General features: G+C 37.8%; 1 protein-coding gene across 2 annotated transcripts in view; it reads right to left on the bottom strand.

Moving 5' to 3' along the window:
* Positions 1 to 632: 632 nt before the first annotated feature.
* TMEM178A (transmembrane protein 178A) overlaps positions 633 to 25,663 on the bottom strand; it is an 86,734-nt gene continuing 61,703 nt past the window's right edge. The window contains exons 2-4 of one of the 2 annotated variants that reach the window (XM_074204360.1): positions 18,104 to 18,217; positions 15,579 to 15,716; positions 633 to 4,812 (exon numbers count right to left, since the gene is read on the bottom strand). In XM_074204360.1, the coding sequence (XP_074060461.1) occupies positions 4,571 to 4,812; positions 15,579 to 15,716; positions 18,104 to 18,217 (494 nt within the window). In that variant the 3' untranslated portion in view covers positions 633 to 4,570. The remainder of the gene's footprint in view (positions 4,813 to 15,578; positions 15,717 to 18,103; positions 18,218 to 25,663) is intronic. The other variant, XM_074204368.1, reaches the window with a different exon arrangement.

Raw genomic sequence — 25,663 nt, 5'->3', positions numbered from 1 at the left:
AGAATGTAAAATAAATTTTACATAGCCCTTTGTTCACAGTGTATCACCAGTTATTTCTGGGCTAATTTGAGTTAATGTTCCTTCTAATTATACTGATGGGGTTGACTCCCAACACTTAGACCCTCTTTCTATTAGCTTCATCACATAATGGTACCTTCCTGTGGGTTTCAAGGAAACTGGAGCTGAAAGATTTGATGCTGTCTGTTCCAAGCAGTTCCATTGTCTCGTGGAGTTTAGAAGGTCTCCAGATGTTTCCTTAAATTCCCAAGAGACTTCCTTATGTTTTGTAGACAATGTAAACAGTAGGGAAGGATCATGGATTCTCAGGGTTGGAAGGGACCTCCAAAGTAATATAGCACAAACTGTCTTAGGGATCCCTCAACAGAAGGTCTTAACCTTTTGGGCAGTCTTTGGAGAAACCTGTGGACCCCTCTTCTCAGAAATTTGTTTTTGAATGCATAAAATATGATGCACTATGTTTTTAAATGAATGAAATAGGTTGTTTTTAAATGCAAAACACAAATTAATTCTGTTGAAATACAGCAATCAAAATATTTTTTAAAAAATTCAAGACCTCCTGTTCTACAGCATCTCCATGTGCTGATCCAACAGGCTCTGCTTGGAAACTTCTATAAAGGGGAAGTGGGGAGGGGAGGGAACCTACCATTTCACTTTTAGTTCTAATTGTTAGAAAGTTCTTCCTGATTTCAAATCGGAATTTACCTCCTTGTACATTCCAACCATTTATTGTTCCTAGTTCTGCCCTGTGGGAATAATGCCCCCTTCTATTCCCCTTATAGGGTAGCCTGGCCTAGAGTCAGGAAGACTCATCTCCCCAGTTCAAATCTGGACTCAGACACTTACTAGCTGTGTAATCCTGGGCAAATCACTTAACCCTCTTATCTTCAGTTTCCTCATCTAGAAACATGGACTGGAGAAGGAAATGGCAAGCCACACCAGTATTATTGCCAAGAAATCCCAAATGTGATCAGGAAAAAATAAATCAACAACAAGAGAAAGAAATTGTGTAGTTCAGGATGACACATTGAATCCTATTTAGGAGTCTAACTACATCCCATAAAACTCCTACTGTGCCTTGATTAGTTATGGTTGTTGGACCTCCCTTAAGGATCCAATGTCTTAGGTACTCTACATCCCCCTAACTTTGCATTTATTTATAAATGGTAAAGAAATATAAGGGAGCAGCATTTCCTATAGAGTATTCTTGGGAGCTAAGTGGAAAATAAGATTGACAACTGCAACCAGTTGTCAGTTTTGACACTGAAGATGTATAGAAAAAAAGAAACAAGAACCTTGCGCAATTCGGGGAGAAAATATAATGTTGAAAATGGTAGTGAGTGATTATTCTTGCCAAAGTGTTTTCAACAGAAAATGTTCTTTTTAGTGTCATGTGATCCTTTTAATCCCTGTTCGTAATGGAACCAATAGCATAAATCTTCCTAACAGGGATCCAAGTTCTTGCCTGTCTCATGTCCAAGGTCTCTCTTGACCAGCTGTCTGGTTTTGGCATGCATCTGGATCCTGTTTCCATGACAGCAGATGGAAAGCAAGTGACTTTGAGGGGATGGCTATTCATTTCACAACTTGTTTTGATTGGGAAACCTATTATGACTTGGGATTGGCCAACAGTCACTTAAGTTCTAAGTGGATGAGTTTGGTTTTTATGTGTAACTTTTTTATCATATGAACCATTGGACATTCTGCTCTCTCACTTGTTGAATGCAATCATCAAAAAGGGCAACTTGACCCTCATCCAACTGACCTAGTGGTTTTTACCAGGTTTGAACCAGGTTGGAATTAGTCCTTGCCTCTATTTTATATATGAGAAAACAGAATTTAAGTAAATCACCTAGGATCACACATCTAGGAGGAATCTGAAAACTCCACATTCTTCATCTTACTCTTCTTACTAGATGTCGCCCCTCCCAGAGTCTCCCCAACCATGTCTATGAACTTATGGTTGTTATGCAAAATCACTTATGTAATAGCTTTCCTTTGACTCCCTTCCCATCAAAGCATATTTAAACTCTACTCCCTCTGCCCTTCTGGGAAAGGAGAGGGGTGTCCTAAATTGCAATTCCCTTGCCTCAGATAAAAACCCTCCCTGTTGCATAGTTCTCTTTATTTCAGGCTGACACATCATTGTTTCTTTCTGTCTTTACCATCTCCAAACTATCTTGGTGCTGTAAAGAGCAGAGATTAGGTAGGGTCATAGAGTTTCCTTTTGAACAATCTCTCCAGGATCACTGGAAATCTTGTGAGGCTGGCAGTGATCAACTTCCTACAGCTAACAAAGCCTTGGCAGCAAGATGGCACAGTGAGTAGAGCATTAAACCTGAAGCTAGGAAGACTTGAGTTCAAATCCAATCTCAGACTAGCTGTGTGACCCTGGGCAAGTCACTTAACCTCTGTTCACCACAGCTTCCTCAATTGTGAGGACCTAAGGAGATAATAATTGTAAAATACTCAGTCACCATTTTGTTAGCAATAATAATAATAATAGCAATTATACAGCATGTTAAGGTTTGCAAAATACAAATATTCTGTCATTTGATTTTCACAATAACCCTATGAAATAGGAGCTATTATTGCCTCTATTTTATATATGAGAAAACAGAATTTAAGTAACTCACTCAGGATCACATAGCTAGGAGGAATCTGAAGCAGGATTTGAACTCTGTCTTCCTGACTTCAGATCCAGGACTTTACTCACTGCATCAGCTAGATGAAAAGTGGTAGACTAGAGAACTGGTCTTGGAATGAGGTGTGTCTGAATTCAAACCCTACCTCTGACACACTGGCTAGCTGACCCCGGACAAACCATCTAAACTTTCAGGGCTCTGGGCAACTCTCCTAAGATTGTGAATTGCAGGAAAAGTGTTTTTCATTGATAAGAGGAGTTTACTCACCCCCAGACTTCTCTAAAACAATTAAATTACAGATCCCATCTCTATTCTAGTTCCTACCTCTAAAAAAAGTATTATGCAGAAGCATAGAGGCTGAATTTTAAGGGACAGCAAGACTCAAATTCAAATCCAGTGTCAGACATTTACTAGTTGTAACTGTCTCTTAACCTCACTTAGCCTTAGTTTTCTTATCAGTCAAATGGGGATAAAAAATCTGTATTACCTAGTTCATGGATTTATTATTTTATTATTTCTTTTTTGCAAGGTAAATGGGGTTAAGTGGCTTGCCCAAGGCCACACAGCTAGGTAATCATTAAGTGTTTGAGGTCGGATTTGAACTCAGGTACAACTGACTCCAAGGCCAGTGCTCTATCCACTGCACCATCTAGCTGCCCCTTTGTGGATTTATTATTATAAGTAAACCATAAATAATATATATATATATATGTATACATCATGTTGAAATTTTTAAAGCACTATGCAAATATTATTCTTTATTATGCCTACAAATTTCAAGTCACACCCTGAAAGCCCTGACTTCTAGTCCACTTGGGTGACAGTTTTGATGCATTTGGTGTTTTTGTTGTTTGTTTGCTAGTAACAATATAATGTGTGCGTATATATATACATATGTATGTATAATTTTTAAAAGAGTAAATGAGAAGTATGACTTTTGTCAGTAGTTGGCATGAAGTTTTCTATGAAGTATGTTCATGATTCTATTTTAATTAAATAATAAACATAAAATGAAATGTGAAGGTTTTGGTGAAACATCGACATCTGTTGCTATTATATCATTGGAATACTATATAACACTGTATATAGAAGGCTATAGAAAAATACACACAGACTAACAAAGGGGGGGAGTCATTTAATACTGAAATCCAGTTAACATAAAGAGACTGAAATTGCACGGCAAGACATGACTTCAAACAATACTGCATAGAGTCACTTACTATCTTTTACATAGTTGATTTTGCTTTTCATACATCATTTTAGGTCTAGTAAAAAGACATAGAAGGAACGTCAATAAAAGCCAACAGAGCAAGAATCTTCCCTAGACAAAGAATATCCACAAAGAATACATAGATATTTGGTGATGACACAAGACACCATCAGGACAGTCAACTTTGAGTTCAGGAGATGCTGCTTTAAAACTTAGCAAGCATACAGTAAATGACAAGCAAAGTAGGTTTGCTTTGCTAAGGATCATTTTGCAAATACCAATCACTCCCTCGGGCAATAGCTATGTACAAACTTTCTGAAATAAATGCAAATTATCCACTTTTTCTCCCCCCCCCCCCAAGAGGTTTCTCCCCCTTTATTGACCCAAGGAATGTTCCATGGTGCTGCCCCCATGAGACACATCCAAATGTTACAGAAAACTGCATACATAATTCATTAAAGCACTTGATTCCACAGGATTCATATCCTTAGAATGGCTGTGGGCTTTCTCTTTGATGCCAGTCACCCAGGCAGGCCAGTAGGATTTCTCTTGCCTCCCTCTTGGCTGGCAGAAGACATGCTGGAATGTAAAGGATCCATTTGTGCTTGGATGCCATACTTGAGCTTCAACTCAACTCCCTTCAGAAGTCCTCCGAATCAAAAACAGGCTGTCGAGCTCTGAATTTGCCCGGAAACAGTCAGACCGTGGAGTCCCTGGCCGATTTTAGGTGTGCAATCTTGGTCCGGCTAACAAATGGGTAAGCGGTGCAAAGACCTCCGGCGGCCACAATAAAGCCTAAACTGCACCAAGCGCAAAATATAGACCAGCTATAGCCATGGTCCACATCATCAGGAAGGCTATAAATTAATTTCGGGAGCCGATTCAAATCATAGGAGATACTGGCAGCATAAGTGCACAGAGAAATAGTGCAAAATATCCCTAAAAAACACACAGACACACAAACAGAATACAGAGATCAGTTAAAGTCTTTTCCACTGGCAGTTTAATAACAACTTAGATTTGGTTCCATTTATATCAACCATGACAATTGTTGAGTCTCATCTCTAAAGAGGTCATCTCTAGGAAAATATCTAGATTTGGAGTCCAGAAGCTTTGAATCTGAATCCTGTCTCTGACACTTATTATCTGTGGGATGTTGGGCAAATCATTTCAACTCACCTTGCCTCAGTTTCCTCAGCTGTAAAATGAAAATGCAAGTAACATATGTGGTTTTACCTACTCACAAAATTGTTATGACTTAAATGAGATAATGTATACAAAATATTTGGCAAACCCTTAAGTGATATATAAATGCCCATTATCATTATCACTTATTATTATTATTACTACTATTACTAATAAATAGATGAAATCCAAGGTCCCTTCTAGTGCAACAGTTTTAGGATTCTATGATAGCAAGGTAACAATTGTAACTCTAGAGGAAGAGATATGATATCTTTCTTAGGAGGCATAGTCAGTGAGAGGGAAGACAACCCCAAATCTTACCTTAGATATTTGTAAGCTGTGTGACCCTGAGCAAATCATTTAATTTCTCTCAGCTTTAGTTGTCTCATTAGTAGAATTGAGGTCATAATAACACCCATCTCTCAGGGTTGTTAGAGAATCAAATGAAAGAATATATGTAAAACAATCTACAGACCTTAAAGTGATATTTAAATGATAATTATTGTTATTATTATATTATTCTTATGCAGCATTCAAACTATATGATGAGTATCCTTAATGATTCTGATTTATCTCAGTAACATACTATTTCCTATAACTGATATTTCAAATGAATTTCCATAGGTATTTGCATCAGTGAATAATTATTTTAATACATTTATTCTTCTGGGACTTGAAGAAGTAAAAGATGGCTGCAATGAGAGATTATATATTTGAACCCACTCAGAATGCCAACAAATTAAGAGACATGATCAGAGTGGCCACAATCCAAATTAAAACCCATTGGCTTTTAACATCCATTTTCTACCCAACATATCCATTTGTAATTATCTCAAACAGCCTGGCCATTAAAAATCAGGTCTAGGATAAAATGGTGAGCCCCAATGCTCAGAGGCTAAACTACCAGCTGAGCGCTGAAGATTTTTAGCAATTGTAAGTATGCCCAAGTGATGTGAATGTTTCCATTACATAGCAATGACCTTCTGAGGATTCTCACTTTTGATTGGCATAGGATGACAATGAGACCCAGGTGTTTAGCTAAAAAAAGAAAATGGGAGAGGGAGGAAGGAGGTCATGGAAACCCAACATGGCCCATTAGCTGGCACACCAGAATTTCCAGTTTGCATTCCTTCTTTTTCCATTGACTCCCAGACTCCCAGAATGCCAGGCCTCCTTTTTTTGTTTGTTGTCATTGTTGTTCTTTTATGCAATGCATGTGTGTGACAAAGGTGGCTTCAGTTTGAGACTCCTTAGGAAACTACCATTACTTAGATAGTGAGAAGGGCCTGGATACTGGGAGGAAAAGGTATAAAGTTAAGGAAAAGAAGTAGTTTTTGAGAACTTCAGGGATCAGAGTAATTCTCAGAAGAATCCAAAGTAACAATTTTAAAGGGTTTTTTTAAAATCATTAGCGGTGATCTGTAAATTGCTGACTCATATTCCTCATCAAGTTAAGGTATCACATATTCTTGGGGCACTTTCCCCTCCCAATGCACATGTAGAAAAATGTAAGATCTAAAATGTTTAAAAGAAGTGCTGAGATCCTTTGATATTTTCTCTCCTTCTTGGGGGTGGAAGGCAAAGGAAGAGAGTTACCAAAGCATTAGTTTCCTCCTTCTGATCTCAGGCTATAAAAATAAACATGCTACTTTGAGCAGCTCAGGGAGGGGAAAGATCAGGATTAAAATATTTTTCTTAAGGAAATATCTTTAAAATGGAATTTTCCCTTTCTTTCTTTTAAATACTGTGAAAAGCATTCTTATTCCTATATGACCGTTTAAGCTAAACCAAAACAAAACATTGTATGTTTACAAGTGCCTTTTATAATGAATGCTGGTAATGGAACAATAAAGTAGTTTGAAAAATTGATCTCCAGGGTATTAACAAGTCGAATATAATAAAGCTATGACCTGTTTTAAGGAAATGAATTGTTCTTTGTAGTCAATTATACACAGAAGTGAGAATAAACAAAAACATTTCACAACAACAACAATATATTTTCAAAGTTTATATTAAATCTGCTTCTTTAAGCATCTTCTGGAAATTGAGGCTTGGAAAAGGACTTTTCCAAAAAACTTAGCATGTGCTTTTCAGGATAATTCACCTACATTAAAAATGCTATATCATATTTCAGAGACAACAGGGTACTATGGTTTTATTTCTTTAAAAATAATTACTAGCATTTAAATAATACTTTATGATTTGTAAGATTATTTACATATACTTTCTTATTGAGACTTCATAATAGTATTTGGTAAATTGTTTTGGAGGCACCTTAGTGACTCAGTGCATAGTGTTGGGTCTGGAATTAGGAAGATCTGAGCCTAAATCTGGTTATCTGCCATTTATTAGCTATATGACCTTGAGCAAGTCACTTAATGTCAGAAGAATATGGCAAACCACTTCTATTTTTTTGCCAAGAAAAGGTCAGATAGGGTCACAATACTCAAACATGATGGAACAACAAAAATAACAAATTGTTTTAGAGTGAAATCAAGTCAGCTAATGCTATATAGCCCACTTCTTCATTGCAGCCCTCCACCAAAAAATAACCAAAGTATGCGCCTTTCCTTTTACTTGTATTTGTATTTTTAAAACTTAACACAATAAGCACTTAATAAATGCCTATTGAGTCAACTTGCCATCAAGTAAAGGACAATTGTGTGCCCAGCTACAAAGCCTTCCCCACCATTCCCTCCTTCTTTTTAACACTTCGATTCATACTTTGTGACCTAGTTCAAATCCCTGCTCATTATAAAAGAGGAAGAAGAGAAAAGGAGAAAGAGGAAGAAAAGGAAAAGAGAAGGGGGGTTGGAGATGATGTTTTAAAGCTTGAAAAATATATTACAAATAGTATCTCATTTTACCCTCACAACAATTCTGAGGTAGGTGCTCTTATTATCCTGTTTACAGAAGAGGAAACTGAGATTTACAGAAGTTAAGTGAATTCCAGGTTTGGTACACTGCAGAGAAAAGCCTGTCTCTGGTATGTGTTAGACTGGATGTCCCAAGGGTCTCTTTCAACCCCTCAATGTAATGATTCTATGAAATGTTCAATATTTAGTATAGCTATTATATTAATTTAGATAGGCCTAATTTATGATACAGTAGCATTTACTTTTATGCACTGTACTTTTATGAACACTTTATAAAAGTCTCAGGGGCCCTGGTATAATCAATGTTTACAATAAATTTCTGACTATTTTATAAGATCTAAATTTATTTTATTATTTTAACTACTATAAAAGTGTGTTGTTTCTTTGCTTTTATGATGTACTATTGTCTACAGTTATGATTTCACAGAATCATTGCATCATTTATTTGAGATGGAGTCATAGGTCATAAGCACAACCTCAGTAATAATATTTTATCCATGGTAAAGTATGATCCATCCCTAAAAATGCCTAATAGAAAAAAGAGAGAACTGCCTATCCTTATCTGTATTCCCCATATAATTCCTTTCCTAATCTTTCCTCCTTTGCTCCAGTCTCTGACAAGCAGATGCTCCTTCTCCTTGGCAAGAAGAATTTCTCTACCTGTGCCCTTTATTCTGTGTCATTCACCACCTTATCCCCTTAATCACCCCCCCACACACACACACCACCTCTTTATTGCTGATCTTCAATCTTTTCCTATCTACAGACTTCTTTCCTGCTGTCTATAAACAAGTCCTGGTCTTCCCTGTCCTAAAAAATGCCCTTCATTTGATCATAGCATCCCTCAAGCTATCATCCTCTATCTCTCCTCCCCTTTCACAGTCAAACCCTTGGAAAGAGCCATCTGTGTTTTTTTGTCTCCAGTTCCTTTGCTCATTGTTCTCAACCTGTTCTAATGTGCCATAGGACTTCATCACTCAACTGAAACTGCTCTCTCCAAGGTTACTAATGATCTCTTAATTACTACATCCGATGTTTTTTTTTCCCTCAGACTTCATCCTTCTCGACCTCTGTAGGTTTGGACACAACCGACCAACTCCCTCCTCTATATACCCTTTCCTCCCTTGTTGTTCTACTATCTGTCTGACTGCTCTTTTGCTGAATTATCATCTATTTGACAAATTTCTCTAGATTTGACATTGCTTCCCTTTTCTTGTACCTACCCTAGTGCCTAGCAGATAGTTGAAGCTTAATAAAATATTATTTATTGATTGATGGGTGTGCCCCAAGGCTCTGCATAGGGTCCTCTTTTCTTCTCTCAGCTTATTTGGAGTAATATCAATAGCTCCAATGGGTTTATTATCATTTCTGTACATGATTCCAAAATCTATATATCTAGAGTTCATCTCTAGCCTGAGGGTTTGTCCCATATCACCGACTGCCTATGGAACAATTTCAGCTGCCTCTCTTAGAAGTATTCCAAAGTCCAACATGCCCAATACAGAAATAATGATCTCTCCAGACCCACCTGTCTTCCTAAGTTCCAGATCTCTTTCAAAGACTTCACTCTGTTGCAGGTTGAAAGTTTGTAATGTGAAATCATGGGCAAATCTTCATCCTCACCTCACATGTCTATGTCCTATGAATTCAAGTTGCATTCTTTTCCACTTAACTCAAACTGAAGTGGCCCTAATTGAGGATTTCATCACCTCTTACATGGACTTTTGCCATAACCTCCTAAGTAGTCTCCTTGCTTCTCACCCCCCCCCCACTTTGATTAGGTTCTTCACTTAGCTGCCAGTGCAATAGTTGCAAGGACAGTGACCAGGCCACTCCTCTGCCTGAGAAAAGTTAGTGAAACCCTAGGATCAAATGCAGACTTTTATTGCTGACATTTAAAACCCTTCATAGTCTGACCAGATTTTTAAAAAAATAATCTCTAGTCTCCCCCACCCAGAATACAGTCAAACTAGATTGTTTGCTAATCTGGGTGCACGGCATTCTATCTTCTGCCTCTGAAGTTCTGTAGAGACAGTTCCCCCCATGGCTGAGTTGCACTCTCTTGCTCCTTCCACTTTATGGGATCCTTAAAGCCCTTCTATCCTGAGATCCAGGGATACCTCCTACCCAAAACCTTTTTCTGATGCCACTAATTGCCAATGCTCTTGAGGTCATGATGCTGCACAACGAATAGAAGGCTAGACCATAAGTCAGAAAAAAACTGAGTTCAAATATGGCCCCAGACACTTCCTAGCTGTGTGATCCTGGCAAAATCACTTAATTGCTGCCTGTCTCAGTTTCCTCAGCTGCAAAATGGGATTAAGAATTGCACCTGTGTCTAGGGTTGTTTTGAGGATTATGATATTTATAAGTCACTTTATACAGTTTCTGGCAAATAGAAGGGGGAGGAAGAAAGGACAAGAAAGAATGAAGGAGGGAGGAAAGAAGAAAAGGAAAGGGAGGAAGCAAAGAAAAGACAGATAGGAAGGAAGAAAGGAAGGAAGAAAGGAAGGAAGGAAGGAAGGAAGGAAGGAAGGAAGGAAGGAAGGAAGGAAAGGGAAAGGAAGGGAAGGGAAGGAAAGGGAGGAAGGAGGGAGCAATAGGGGAAAGAAAAGAAAGGAAAGGAAAGAAGGAAATAAAGGAATAATTTTAAATTGCTTGTTGGGGCAATTAGGTAGTGCCACCAGTGGTAGAGCACCAGCCTTGGAGTCAGGAAGACCTGAGTTCAAATCTAAACTCAGACACTTAATACTTGCTTATCTGTGTGCTTGCAAATACCACCCCCAAGCTAATATGCTAGTCCCCCCCCCATTTATGTATATTTTATAATAAATTATATGTATATGTGTTATTTCCCCCAGCAAGTTTCTTAAGGGTAGGGATGTTTTGGGGGTTTTTTCCCTTGTACCTCTGGGACTTGTCAGAGTAACCAGAATTATAGTAGACTTTATGCACACATGCCTGAATGAAAGAATGATCAAGACATGGTTTTTATGCTAACGACTTGCTGCCATAGTAATTCTTTAACAAGATGTTACAGGTGATATTTAACTAAAGATTATAGATTCTGCTACCTGTAGATACATGGGACAGAGGAATCTAGCAGATATAATTCTTTTCTCTCCATTTTCCCCTTTTCCTCAGACTCTGCACCCATTGGCCACAGTCACAGACATGTTTCCTCATTGTACCCCTCCAAAGTGGCTGGGCTTTGAAGCTTGGATATCCTGCTATGAGGGGAAAGGGCTAAGTCTGGTCAGTGGGAAAACCTCACTGGTAGTGAAATGGCAGTTGGAAAAAGGAAGGAAAAGGGGAGCTTGGGGAATGGTTTCCCAGTGTACACAGACATTCTACAGAATGCCTAGCTCACATGTGAGTAATTAGGAGCTGTCTGTAAAGAATAAGACAGAAGAATAGAAATCTGACATGCGTAAAAAAAAAAAAAAACCTTTCCATTTTAACATAGCAGACTGACATAATACTGACATTCCTCTACTGAAGACTCTGCTAATAAACAGACATGGGATGAAAATCAAGACCCTCGATATAAAAGTAGCTAAGTTTAGCATTCATGATTTGTGGGTGGCAGGACGATTCAGGCTGTGGGTGACATTTCCTTACTTAATTTTTCCGCTTGAGTCAAGTGGATCTCCCTACCACCACCCCCATTTCACTCATATATTTCCATTACTAAATGTGTACAGTCAAAACTGAATATATATACACACTGTATATTTTCTCCCATGACTGGAATTATCTCAATAAATCAGGTTTTGAAAGTGAGACTTAGGAATCAGATTCTGAGGTGAAAGAATTCAGCCTGGTAGTGGCCACCAATAGGTGGCCAAAAAGGAGAGTTCAACATTTGGAAGAACAATAACCCATAGCTATTAGATTTGCAAAATATGTATCAAAATGAATGAATAAATGAACATTTTATTAAGTTCTTGAGGTATAATACTGTACTAAATGCTTAGAATACAAATATAAACAAGTTAAACATTTCATCCCCCATACTTTGGTGGGGAAAGAGGGGGGAATGACATATAAAGAGGTATGATGTGTTTACATGCTGCATCATGGTTCAGAAATGCCTGCTGAGGAGTATGGTGGTCTGGCTTCAGGTATAAACAAATGAAAGCCCAACTTTCAGAGCCCAGGGTCCCTGGAGGCCAGAGTTTCAGTGGTAGGAGCTCGAGGAAGATGGATAGAGTACTGATGTTCTCATCTGGAAATGTACAACAAATTTGAAAAGGACTAGAAAATAGCGGTGGGCTATCAAAGCCCAGGACCCCAGGAATAGAGTCTAATTTTGAATGAGAGAAGGAAAAAGGATGATCAAAATGAAAAGTGCTTCAAAGGAAAAAAAAATGACTTCTGGTACCTCTGTCTTGTTGCTAGTCCCAATGTTATGAAATTAAAATTGAAAGGAGAGGAGGAATTGCTAATGAAAGGAAAGGATACTGACACTCAACTATGAATCTGTTTGAGTTTTACTGTTTCCAACTATTTTTTATTTAAAATTAAATCAATCCGCCCTACTTTCTCCTGAATCACTCAGGACTCCTTGTTTATATGGTGCTTTACTGATTTTACTTCTGTCAAAGGTTTTTAGATTATTCATTCATTAGCCATATTAAAAAAATTTAATTATTCTCTTATGGGTGGCAGTTGCCAGAACCATAATTTCTCAGATTTTTGTTTGTCCACTTTCTGACAATCATATGCAGGGCCTTCATTCAGCATGATTTCAGAATCTCTATTTTTTTTAGTTATTATTGGGAACAGGACTAGCTCCAGTTGGAAGTCCTGGATTCAAAATCTTGCCTCTGAAACAACTTCTGTGATTTATTTCCAAGTTACATCCTCTCTCAAAGTTAGTTTCTTATCTTTAAAATAAGAGGGCTTGGTTAAATGGATTAAATAATCCTTTCTATATTTAGATCTAAATGATCTAAATCTATAATCCTCCATAAAAAGGAACCATAGATATAATAATAACTAACATTTATATAGTCCTTTAGGATGTGCAAAGTATTTATATAGCTGTCACATTTGCTCTTCACACCTATTCTGTAATGAGGTGCTATCCCCATTTTACAGAGGAGGAAATTGAAGCTATTTTTTTTCATTACAATTAAGAACCTTAGGGTCACAAAATCCCTTTGGCTGTGGGTGGCTAAAGTTCTCAACTCTCTTCAAACAATGAATTTGAAGTGAATATCCTCAGAACTAGTCTGCCTGACAGATTCCATAGTTCAAATCCTCTTTCCCCAAGACCCTGGAAGTTAGAACACTAGCTTCCTTCTGCTTCCTCCCTTGTTAGCAAGGTATTTCAGCAGTGATCTGGGGAACAAAAAAGCAGAATAACACTGGAACAGCCCATCCCCCTGTTTTCAGCCCCTGCTGAAATGATACCATTTGTGTTGACTTTATAAGGTCCATATTCTTTGATCCTACTTCCCTGCTCTGCATTCAAATCCCCTTATCAGGTAATTTAGAAATTACCTTCATTTGCCTGGACTGTAGATAACAGGGGAATCTCCTATTGGTATCATATTGGCTCATGGTTTCAAATAGCATATAAGGTTGAAGTCCTGAGGGTCTGGGGGACTTCTGATTGTATTACAGATACCAGCCCCTCTCCCTGGTGCTGCCCATTGTGGGCATGGAAGCTAGTCACTGAAACCATCCCTTGCTAGCAGCTATTTTCCTCCTTTCCTTGTGAAATGAGTTCAAATTATTTCTGTGTAGGGTAACAGCTTTCATGGGAACCCCCTCTGTAGCATCATTCTAGGGGGAAGGTAGAGGCAAGAAGCAAAGAAAATGGCTGTGAAGTTATTTAATATTACTTTGGGTTCAGTGCCAAATCAACGATGGAAGAGCTAGCTCTGTGTTAGCCATGACTTACTGTCAGCCCTCAAGATCTGAAATAGCTCAGCTGCAGATTAGCCCCTGGCCTGTGGCAGCCATGGTTGACTTGGCTTTTAACTAAGAAAGCCTCTGGGTTACTCCTTTACAACTAAAGACTTGTTATTGCTGACCTAAGGGTTGTACAGTCCACTACAAACCATGGGAGAAATTCCATTCCTTGACTTTGGAATTAAAAAAGCACACACACACACACACACACACACACACACACACACCAGACACCACAGTAGGAACTTAAATAATGGAACTCTAGGGAAGCTGAATCAAGCTTATTCTAAATGATTATATGTCTGGAGCAAAGTAATTAGGTTCTGATGCTGGGTATATTTAATGGCATTATTAATTGACCCATTCACTAAAAGTGCTTCATTAATGGAATGCCCACTATTCTTTACCAATGTCAGACCAGATCATTTTGGTCACCTAACCATGGCAGGAGCTAGTCCAGATAAAAATGATTTGTTTTTTCATGTGACCTGTACAATTGGGAAGGAGTTGGAGCCAACCAAACCCTTCTTCTCCTTTCAAGCCAAACTGTCTTCCTTTCATTAGCCAAAGAAAATGAATTTGTCTTCCCTATAATATAAGACAAGGAACCAAAAAGAGGTCATCTAATATCCAGAAGGATCTAGAAAGATGTGAGAATTCCTTAAAAGAAACTCTGGACTCCAAAGCACTTAATACTATGTTCTTTGCCTTTATGACCATCTGACCTTATCTCAAAACTCAGATACTGTTGTATCATTGTGGGGGGTGGGGAATATCCAAGGAGACTCTATCATTTGACATTATTCCTTCTAATACAGCACAAATGCAGATAAACTGCTGATATCTCAAAAGTATTCTCTGAATTCAAGTACAAGCATAATTGGTTTGTAAAGAAAGTTGTTATTTGTCCTTCATTCTGGAAAAAGACCATGACATCCACATGAATTGGATTTGAGTGAGGGGTTGTTGTGTTAAGTCACCAGCCTCAATTTTTCCTTTGGAGCCATCTGGGAGATGGTACAATGAATAGAGCTTAATCTTGCCAATCTTTTGTTCCCTCTTCTAAAGGATGAAACTTTCCTTTCCTAATCCATAGAACTATGGTAAGGATGAGGTGAGATCAATTATACGAAAGCACTTAATTTCTGAAAAGTGTTAAAATAAAGTATTATTAATTTTTTAAAATTTAAAATTTTTATTAAAATTTTAAATTAAATTTTAACTTAATTAAATTTTAATTAAAATTTTTAATTTTAATCCCCAAATATATTTTTCTGTATATAGAAAGATGATGGTAATGAGATGGATGTGAATTTTGAATGGCTTCCCATGAATCAGGGAGATTTGTACAGTTCAAGCTATAGCCTCTTCTTTGGTGTCCTTTTATGACCAAAGGTACATCTTTGGAAGAATATAGGTTTGGGTTGCAGTATCATCTGTTGGAATGGGCCAGAACAATCCACAAATTACACTCATGTACTAACAAGATCTGGTCAAACTAGCGTTTGAGTCATAAAGGAAAAGAATAGCATTTATTTTCTGGTTTTGATTATATTAGCTTGATTAACCCCCTCCCCCATTACTGAAATGATAGACCTCTCTTACTATCTTTTAATTCAATGACTATGATTGAGAAACCTCAAAACAAAGGCCTTTCCATAGACAACTAGAGGAGTCAAGAAAAATATGTGGTAGGAGAGAGAGAGGATATTTTCACCATACCTGTCATGAGGAAAAGCAGTCCTGCAACATGTTGGGTAAGACTTTCCTCCCAAAAGAAGCTGACAGTGGCCACGATGCAGCCACAGAGGAGGACGGCTGCAGCCATTCCCAGGAAGCCGGCTGTGATTCTTCGTAAATCTGATGTAAGAAGAGAAGCAGAATAGAATCTTTAATGCAACTGTGGACTACAGAATTGAAATAAGGAAGAACTTAATATGGACACTGAAGTTATATCACTGACTGCCCAGGGGATGACTTGAGGATTTGTAGGTCTCAGACAAGGGAACGTTGGAAAGTCTCAGTTCTTAGTACTTCAAAAGAGCAGAAGGGGACTAGACATAGGGGAGTAGATGGTGGAGGTATGTCTACCAGTTCTCTTAACTACACATACATCATTTTAGGTCAAAAATAGAAGATGATCCTCATGGAAAACTGGATTTGAAGAAAGTGGGTCAACCTGAAACATACTTCAAGTCAAACTTGTGGTTTAATTGGTGCAGGAATCCCCTGTGAGTGCATTCTTTTAATGCAGACTGGCAAGTATATTGTACCTTATGGAGGTTTGTCAGAATAGTCAATATTAGAGTTGTTCGTCAGAATAGTTAATATAGACAAAGTGAATAGATGTCAGTAATTTTCTGTATTAAAAGATAAATTGAAATATCAGAATATAAAGAGGGTGAATGTATGTCAGCAATTTTCTGTACTAAAAGGTTAACTGACTTACCCAAGGCCAAAAAACCAGTAGAAAACAGAGGAGGGTCTTGAACTCAGATCTTCCTGACTCAAGAGGTGGATTTTATCTACTTACTAGGCCATGCTGCTTCTCATGTCTGGTCTACTATTACCAAAATAGCAATTGGTACTGAAAAGTTGGGTCAGCAAGATTCCAGAGGGTAGCCTTTAAGTGAAAAAGATTTCATAAAACCCTTTTTAAATGCAAAAAGATTCTCAATCTAGATGGTTACAGGAAAATACTCCAAGAATGTAGATAACTAGGTGGTTTGGTGGATAGCATGCTGGGCCTAGAGTCAAGAAGACTTACTAGCTGTGTGACCTTGGACAAGTCATTTAGTCTTAACCCTTTTGCCTCAGTTTCCTTGTTTGTAAAATGAGCTGGAGAAAGAAATGTCAAACCATTCCAGTATCTTTGCCAAGGAAAAACGAAAGGGTCAGATATGACTAAAGAACTAAACAGCAACACACTGGGCTAAAGGGGAATAAACTCAGAATTGGAAGGTAGCTTCCTTATAAGGATCCTCTTTCAGATTGGTTCTTGCAGAATCACACTTGGTGTTTGCACCATTCAGTGGTAAAATTATCAAGGTAACTCATAAATCTGCTCCTAAAGAATTAAGACATGAAAACAATTTTGATAAGTTCACCTTTGATTTGCTGAGAAGAGATGATTAAAATTCAGCTCTCAGAAGAAATTTTCAGGAAGTCTTGCCATTAAGAAATAGAACACATTTTAGTCTTGCTCTGCTGACTTCAAATTCCTAATGATCACAAATTTTGGCTACAATATATTTATTAGTGTAAGATCAATATTCTGATTTAAGATTTGGTCCAACTCACTGGAATGGTATAGAAAGGTTACACAAAGCCATTGCTTAGCACTGTTCTAATTCAGGATTTCTTTATGATTTTTAATAGCTTTTTTCCCTTTGGGAGCTTAATAAATGTTTACTAACAACAACAACCAACAAGACTGTAGTTATGTTCAGTAGTAAACTGGATAAGTCTTGAGTTTGATTTAAATATTTTCTTAAAAGTCATCTAATCTACTCCTTGCTACTTGATTGCTGTCATCATGGAGGATTTTCCACCTCATTCAGCTTCTACATGTGATGGGATTATTTCTCATGTTCTAATGTGTTTTCCTGATGAGGACAAAGATAATTACTGCCTTAGAGAAATGCAGGTACCCACAGCTCCTCCCCAGAAAATTACTGACATACATTCATTTGAGCAGATGTACAGAGACCTGAGAGAGAATGGAGATGGAAAAAATTGTATAAGTAAAATAAAAACATGAGTACCTACTGGGTTAGACTTGGATGATTATTTCTTCTTATTCAATGCCTCAAACTCAGTTTATAAAAACAAAACAAAGAAACAAAGCCAGCAATGAGATTAGACATTGCCTTAGACTTAGGGGTGATTATGTTACTCTCAATCTCTCTCAAAATCTCTCTCTCTCTCTCTCTCTCTCTCTCTCTCTCTCTCTCTATCTCTCTCTGTCACTGTACACACACACACACACACACACACACACACACATACACACATACACTTAATTGGTAAACAAGTCAAATCCTCTTTATGCTGAATTAGTTTCATCAGCTTCTCCTAGGTGTGATTGGGTCCCAAGGGCAGGTATCCTCTGCACCATCTCTTAATGCCAACACCTTCTCTGGTGTTGTTTCTAGATACAATCTCTCCTAGGCTCTAGGAAGAGCAGTCTCATGAAGGAAAGAAGTTTTTGCTACCTCTTGGTCACCTTCCTTGTGGTAGCTACTTACGAAGCAGGTGCCATTCATCTTGTTGGATTGTCTTGGTTAAATTAAAGGGAATGTTTCGCAAACGAATTGGCTGAGAAAAGTGATACTTGATAGCTGTGCATCTCTGGGCGATACCTTGAAGAAAATAAGAAAATAAAAAGGTCATTTTAATAGTTAAAAAAAGGAATAGTGAAAGAAGGAAAGATGGATTCACAAAAATGGCTGAATGAGGGAAATAAAAATTTGTTATCTGCTGATTATCCTCCTTAACAGGGATTAAAATAGCAAAAAATTTTCTTTAAATCACCCTTCTACTTACCTCCCCACTCCATGTTTCTAAATATGGATATTAAATTGAGTTTCTATCAATATCTGAGAACTATATGGAAAAGAAGGACAAGAAGAATGCTACGTGTCTACATAAAATCAGCCTAAAATTTAAATTTTGCCTCAGGCATTGTACATGAGTATAATTGAGAATAGACTAGCTAGGGCTAGCAATGAAGAACTCAATGCCAATATGAAATAAGTATAAATAAATTTGCATCTAACTGGGAATAATATCCTGTTTTTAACACATTTTTAATTTCCAATTTCATAAAATGCTCATAATTTTGGGAGATAGATTGGTCCCATTTCATGAAGAAAGAAACTGAGACCCCCAAAGAGATAAGTATTCTAGCCACCATCAAATTACAAATTATCTTAATGAAGAAAATTGAGAACTAATTATTATGTCTAAACTTGAGAGGGGTCCGTGTGAACCAAGGTATTTGGATCTTAGTTTTCCTAAAGATTTTCTATACAAACAGACGTTCCACACTGTTGTGACATTCTGTACTCTTAACTCCTTTAATCATTTTTATTCCAAGTTTGATCATACTTTAAAGACTTTTTAAATGAAGTTTATATAATCATTCTGTTCAAAGGACCATGATAATTTCTAAAAAGGACCATATTGGAGATTTATCTTATCGTTTGATGTCTGGGAAAGAAGCCTTGGCTCTACATCCTGTTTTACTTCAATTCAACAAGTCACTATTAAGCAATTAAGCAACAACTAAGTCACAGATACTGCGAGATAGAGAGACAGAAGTGAAACAGCCCCACGCTCAGATACTTCAGCTCTTCTAAGGTGAGGGAAGGTAACAGTACAGACAAAGTTAATAGGGCTGGCGGGGGGTGGGGGGGGGTAATAATTGAGAAAATGGGAAAAGAACTGCTCAATAAGATACCTCACCAGCTGAGTCTGGAAGTCACCTTTAGGTTTGAAAAGGTAAAGTTAATTAAAGCATCCCAAGCATGGGAATTGGTTGGTTGGTTCTTGTCCTTTGTTATAGAAGAAGGCCAAAATGACATTACTGTGTTATAAAGACAAGTTACAGGGACTGCAGCTGACCAAACCAATATGAGCTGAGAATATTTTACCACAAGTCGGGCATAAAAAGTTCATGTGAACACCTGGAGTGGGTTCTTGAAACTTTCACATCTCACATTTCCTTTGAACTACTTCAATTCTGCCTTGCCCATAGTAAGGAGTACCCTCTCTGATGAGGGTACCCTATGCTGGACACTCCTGTGCCAGTGTCTCCCATACTGTAAATCAGTTCCAAAATTCTTAAGAGAGAGACCTTTAAAGTGTATAGGTATTGCTTCTTCTGACTCCCCCACCCCACCCCACCATGAACATTTGCCCTGTGTGAGTTCTCCATAAATTTGTCTTTTTGGCATTTTGCATGGGGAATATCCTGGGCAAAGGTATAGAGAACAAAGATAGATCTATCTATCTATCTATCTATCTATCTATCTATCTATCTATCTATCATCTATCTATCTTTCTCTTTTTCTCTTCTTTCTTTCTTATTCCTTCCTTCCTTCCTTCCTTATTTGCCCTATTTTTTCAAAACTGAGCCAGGTTTGCCTCTCATAAAACCAGTCCCCTATCCCCTCATTCACCATCCCCTGGAGGCTTGCCATATTAGTGCCAGATTTAGTATTGACACCTAATTGACTTTAGTTTCCCGCAGCTCAGAATTCCTTAGCTCAAGCTGCTCTTCTCAGCCTCTTTGGTAACTGGGATTACAGGTGTGCTCTACCATCCCTGGCGATAGATGCTCCTTTACCATATCATCCTGCCTTTTTCAATCCTTTCATTATTGCTGGTTTAGAAAGAAGACAAATACCTTCTCTAAGGGCCTATGATTTCATGAGTGTGACAACTCCACAGACGAATGTCCTGAGGCTACTTTAAATGTTCCCCAAGATTTGATTGCTGACATTTCTGTGCTAAATCTTTTTACAAAGAGATTGTTCATTTGATATTAACAGGTTGTAGCAGTTTAGTATTGATATTACATATAATCATTTGTAAGAGGAGGGAAGGGGAGACAAGGAGAGCATCAGGTCATTGTCTTCACTTAAGGGCATCTTCCTTGCAACATTTATAACAATAAATGCTCCTTATTTTGGATATGAACACACTGCACAGTTGAATGAACCATATTACTCTCTTGTTCAAAAATTTGCAGTGTCTCCTTATTGTCTCTAGGATCACTCAATCCACAAGAATTTATTAGGTACTTACCATGTGCCAGACACTGTGTTAAGTGTCAGAGATATATAAATGCAATGAATGAAACAATCCTTACTGGCAAGGAGTTTATTTTCTAATGATAGTAATAACCATTATACATATGTGTGTATGTGTGTATGAGGGTGGGGATTCATTGATCATATCAAGTTACTCTCAACCATTTAAAATATCAAGATGGAAAACCTTGATAGCTTAACTAGGTGAGAATACTTCTTAATCATAGACTTTAGACTAAACATGAAAAAAGTTCCTGATCAACTGAATATACAAGAAGTGTATTCAGATTGACTAAGGAAATTGGTCACATCCTATATGATATATAGAATATATATAATACTATCAAGATTATAAAGGAAGTTTGGCTTTCAGAGATAAAAGCAAGTAGTGAGGAAAGATCATTCCAACTAAACTCTTGAGAAGGAAGAGTCCCACATCTCTTTGTCTATATTTGAGGGCTACTGCAAAAGAATTTCCAAGTACTTTAAGTTACCCTTTTGTGACATGTGTTCTCTAAGTTTAAGTACAATCATACCTGGACTTTATATGTACCCATAAACACAAACTTTTTTTGGGAGGGGGAGGACATGTCTTATACCAACTATTCTTATCTATTATCTTGGTAAATCTTATCATAGTATTCATCCCTTTCTAAAGTCACTTGAGCTTAGCTGGCTAAATTATATCAACTGATGATTTTGATAGGAAGGATATCTGGGGCTCATAAGCAATCTCTCAGCAGAATTCTTAGAGCCCTGAGAATAATCCAGATAGATCATTATAGTGAGGATTTAGGATAGTCCATGCAGGTAATATATATTCCCTTCTCATCTCTTCTTCTCAGATGCCTTCTCTTGCTTCACAACTCAACCAAGGCACAATGTCTTCTGTGAATCTTTTGCGGATACTGTCAGTTGTTAGTGTTCTCTTCCTATTCATATTATTTATTTTAAAACTTGTATTATATATACACACATACATACATATATTGAATTCTCTAATAGAATGTCGAGGAAGGACTTTTCATTCTGTCTTTTATCCCCAAAGCTAAGCACAGTATCTTATAAAGGTAAGGGAGCTTTCAATGCCATCATATATACACATAAAAGGTAAGAATACTTTATCCTCTGAGCTTATCCTTGTTTGGTGCATTTTTCTCCTCTTATTCATTTACATGGAATAACAAGAAATGGATTTTAGAGACTAGATAGCAAAAAATTCAGAATCTTTTGAAGCTTGTTACAAGGGCAGTTTCTAAACTGATATCGATTGGGTCCAGATTAGCAACCAGAACCTTGGGATCAATGAAACAATATCAAGCAACAACCTCACAAGAGCAATAGGGAGTAGCATCTAGCAGAGACTGCACTTCACAGCCACATGCCAGAGACTGAGCTCTATGCTTACAGCAGGTAAGATAAGTAAAAAAACAAACCTGCTGGAAAGAATGCTAGGAAGATTCATATCATGAACAGCATGATTGGTGACAATTAGATGGCATATTGGATAGAGTGACAGACCAGAAGTCAAGACTCATCTTTGTGAGTTCAAATCTGGTCTCAGACACTTACTAGCTAAATGACCCTGGACAAGTCACTTAACTCTGTTGGCTTCAATTTCTTCCTCTGTAAAACAAGCTGGAGAAGAAAATGGCAAGTCACTTTAGTATCTCTGCCAAGGAAAATGAAGTTTGAAGAGTCAGACATAACTGAAACAATTAAACAATATTAGACTCTAGGACTACATTTCCAACATATGTGCCTTAACTATAATATGTAGTTTTCTGAACTAAATTTTTCCTCCAGTTGACTCATAAAAGTTAATGCATCAGTGGAATACTTGTGAGCAATGGCTTTAAGTAGATATGTTTACACAGAGTATGATGAACCTGAGGTAGCCTTGTCTGGGGAAGTTTTTAAGGTGCCTTGGGAGCTCTCTGCAAAGTTGCTGCTTAATGTTGAATTCTAGAGAAGAGACAATAAGCAGAACTACAACAGCCAAAATGAGGGATGATTTTTCCCTTCCTTGAAAATTATAATCAGTTTCATATAATCTTAATTGTCCTCTGTCCCTCTCTCCTTCTTCCCCTCCACCACCCCTCCCTAGTATGGAACAGTGTCATCATAACAGACAAGGAAAAGAGCAGAGAATGGTTAGGCAGATAGTGAGCCTTCCAGTAAATATTTCCTGAATCCACAGGGGAGAATGATGTGTGCCAGTGATAAGACAGGCTCTAGGCAAATCACAGAATTGCCTTCCCCTTCCTACCAGGCTGATGATCTAAGCACAAGAAGACTGAAAGTAGGAAAGTAGTCACATATGTAGGAAAAGACATACAGAAGGGTGCAATGTACTTCAACAATATTCATTCCCTACTCCATGATGCTCAAGGATTGCAGGGATCTGAGATCCAATGAAACATGACTACCCATAGAGATTTTTGCACTGAAATGCCTTCAGGCATTAATGTGTTCTTTTCCCACGGAAGACTGAATTAGTCTTCCAATGTCTCAAGACTGAATTAGTGAAATAAGAGTGGAGACATGCTAGAGAGAAATGCTAGAATCAGAACATTACCTTTGACTCTTTTTATTTCCTTATTCATGAACAGTTGTTTTAATACCCTAACAGAAATTCAAATGGAATGAGAAAAGAAAGCATTTTAAGTTTTGTATTTTCACAGACTATCAACAGGACTGGGAAAAACAAACTAGAGAAAAATATAGATGGATAAAGAACCATTTGTTGCTAGGGGCTTACTTAGATCCCTTTACTTGGGGGGGAAAAGAATTTTTAAAATAGAGAAAAACTAAGAGGTCAGTTGAGGAAAGGAGTGGCACATCATGCTACAGTTATGCTGCAATAATCCACAAGGAGGCATTAGATTCAAATCTTTTCTTAGTCTCAGAAGTGATGAAATTACACAACATTCTTGATTTAGAATGCATTGAATCTGGCTCTTTGAAAGGGAACACAGAGACTGCATTTTCAGCACCAGATGGCATCCCACAGTGGGGGGAGATCCATGCAGGGGTTGCAAAGAGCAACTTATGGACTATATTTAGTGATTAATTGGGCTCTTAAAGGGCCAGGTGGAGCCAGTTGTGAGTTGACACATAAGATAGTCTAAGATACTGAGAGGTTGTAGGACTTAGGAGGGAAGAGAAGGAACATATTTGATGATAATATTTTGATTCTTTCACAGGTCCCTGAGTTAAGGCATGGAAAACAGTGGTCACAAGCTCACTTGTGTACAGTACCATGTTATGTCCATTCTATAATGAACATGAGGAATTCTTCTATAACAAATAACAAGTCCTGAAATAAATAAAATTCATGAGTAGAGGAATAAAATATCTTTAATGGATATAAAAGGATGGTCCACCCACCAACCTAGAGGATGTCCTAGGAGTGTAGAGAACAATGGATATCCCAGCCTTGGAAATGTTAAAAAAAAGGTTTTATCCTCCTAGGAGGAGAGGGGAGGAGATGGCACAAGGTAGCAAGACCGGGTCATGAGATGCCAGCTGCCCTCAGTAATCTGAGCAGGAAACCCATTTCATTCTGACTGGTTTGTCCATGAATCCCAACGGATGGGGTAAGGACATCAGGAGCTGCTATGTGACTCAAACTGGTTTTGTTTGCAAGAAAAGGTACTAGGTAGAGACTTAAGGTATGAATAAGCTTAACCTAATCGTTACTATCTTAAGGATAGGAATGCAAGGACACTATGAAATTCTGACATTGCTAGGATGATGAAGAGAAAGGAAGATAACTACATTTGCTATTAACAATTTTCTGTCATAAAAACAAAGGAACAAATGGACATATTAATAGCTATAGACATGACTTTTCTCTTAAATCTGTTTCTTCTCCTGCCACTGCCAAGCAATTTGGTTCAGGTTCTTATCCCCTCATATTTGCAAAGCATCCTAAGGGTTCATAGGATCACAGATTTTGAACTAGAAGGGACCTCTGAGGTCATCTGATCCAAATCACTCATTTTATATTGAGAAAACCAAGACCCAAAGAGACTAATGTAGACATTATAATTCTACTTTCAATCCATCCTTCATAATTCTGTCATCATAATCTTCTCAAAATACCAATTTCTAATTCATCTTAACCTTCAGGAATTTTGTCTACTTTAACTACGAAATATAGATGACAATTAACTTTCTTGAAGCAAAAATTTACACCAAATTATCTCATCTTGTTCCTTCTTTCTCTGTTTTATGATTCTAACCTATTATTTAATGTCATATACTCCTATTTATGAAACTATAATGGTTCTTTGTTGCCCACCTATTGAGAACAGACTCTTCAACCTGGTATCTGTCCTTACAGTACTTACATGATCTTATTCACTCTTTATGCAGATCAATTAACTCTCACCTGTATATGCCAAGCTCATTCTTCATTCACCATGTTGTTTTCAGGTCAAATCAATCATTCATTCCCTTCTTTGAATTAGTGTTTGACGTTTATATCACACAATTCAAAATTTGATTATATGTTTTTATTTCTTCCCTCCCTCCTTCCTTTCCTCCCTCCCTCCATCCTTTCCTTCCTTCCCTTCCTCCCTCCCTCCCTTCCTTCCTTCCTTCCTCCCTCCCTCCTTCCCTTCCTTCCTTCCTTCCTTCCTTCCTTCCTTCCTTCCTTCCTTCCTTCCTTCCTTCCTTCCTTCCTTCCTTCCTTCTTTCCTTCCTCCCTTCCTTCCTTCTAGTAAATGCCCCTTTTCTTGTGGTGAGTCAGCATGCCTATCAAATTCAGAAAGTTAGTCTGGAAAAAACAGACAGAATGAAAATAGGGGAAAGGTGTGATTGAGGCAGCTATTGTACTTGGATTCCTAGTGTGCCTGAGCACATACTCACCATGTCTCGGATTAGGAAGAGTAAGTGATAATGAAAGCTGTCATCAGATCCAGGCTAGAGCAGCCAAGCTGAACTCTAGCTCTAGAGAAGAGATGCCTGGCAGTGCTTGTCAAGCAG

The sequence above is a fragment of the Macrotis lagotis genome, chromosome 1 (assembly GCF_037893015.1).
Source record: "Macrotis lagotis isolate mMagLag1 chromosome 1, bilby.v1.9.chrom.fasta, whole genome shotgun sequence".
NCBI lineage: Eukaryota > Metazoa > Chordata > Mammalia > Peramelemorphia > Peramelidae > Macrotis > Macrotis lagotis.
Note: the sequence above shows the minus strand (reverse complement) of the source record. Positions and strands in the feature narration are given on the sequence as shown.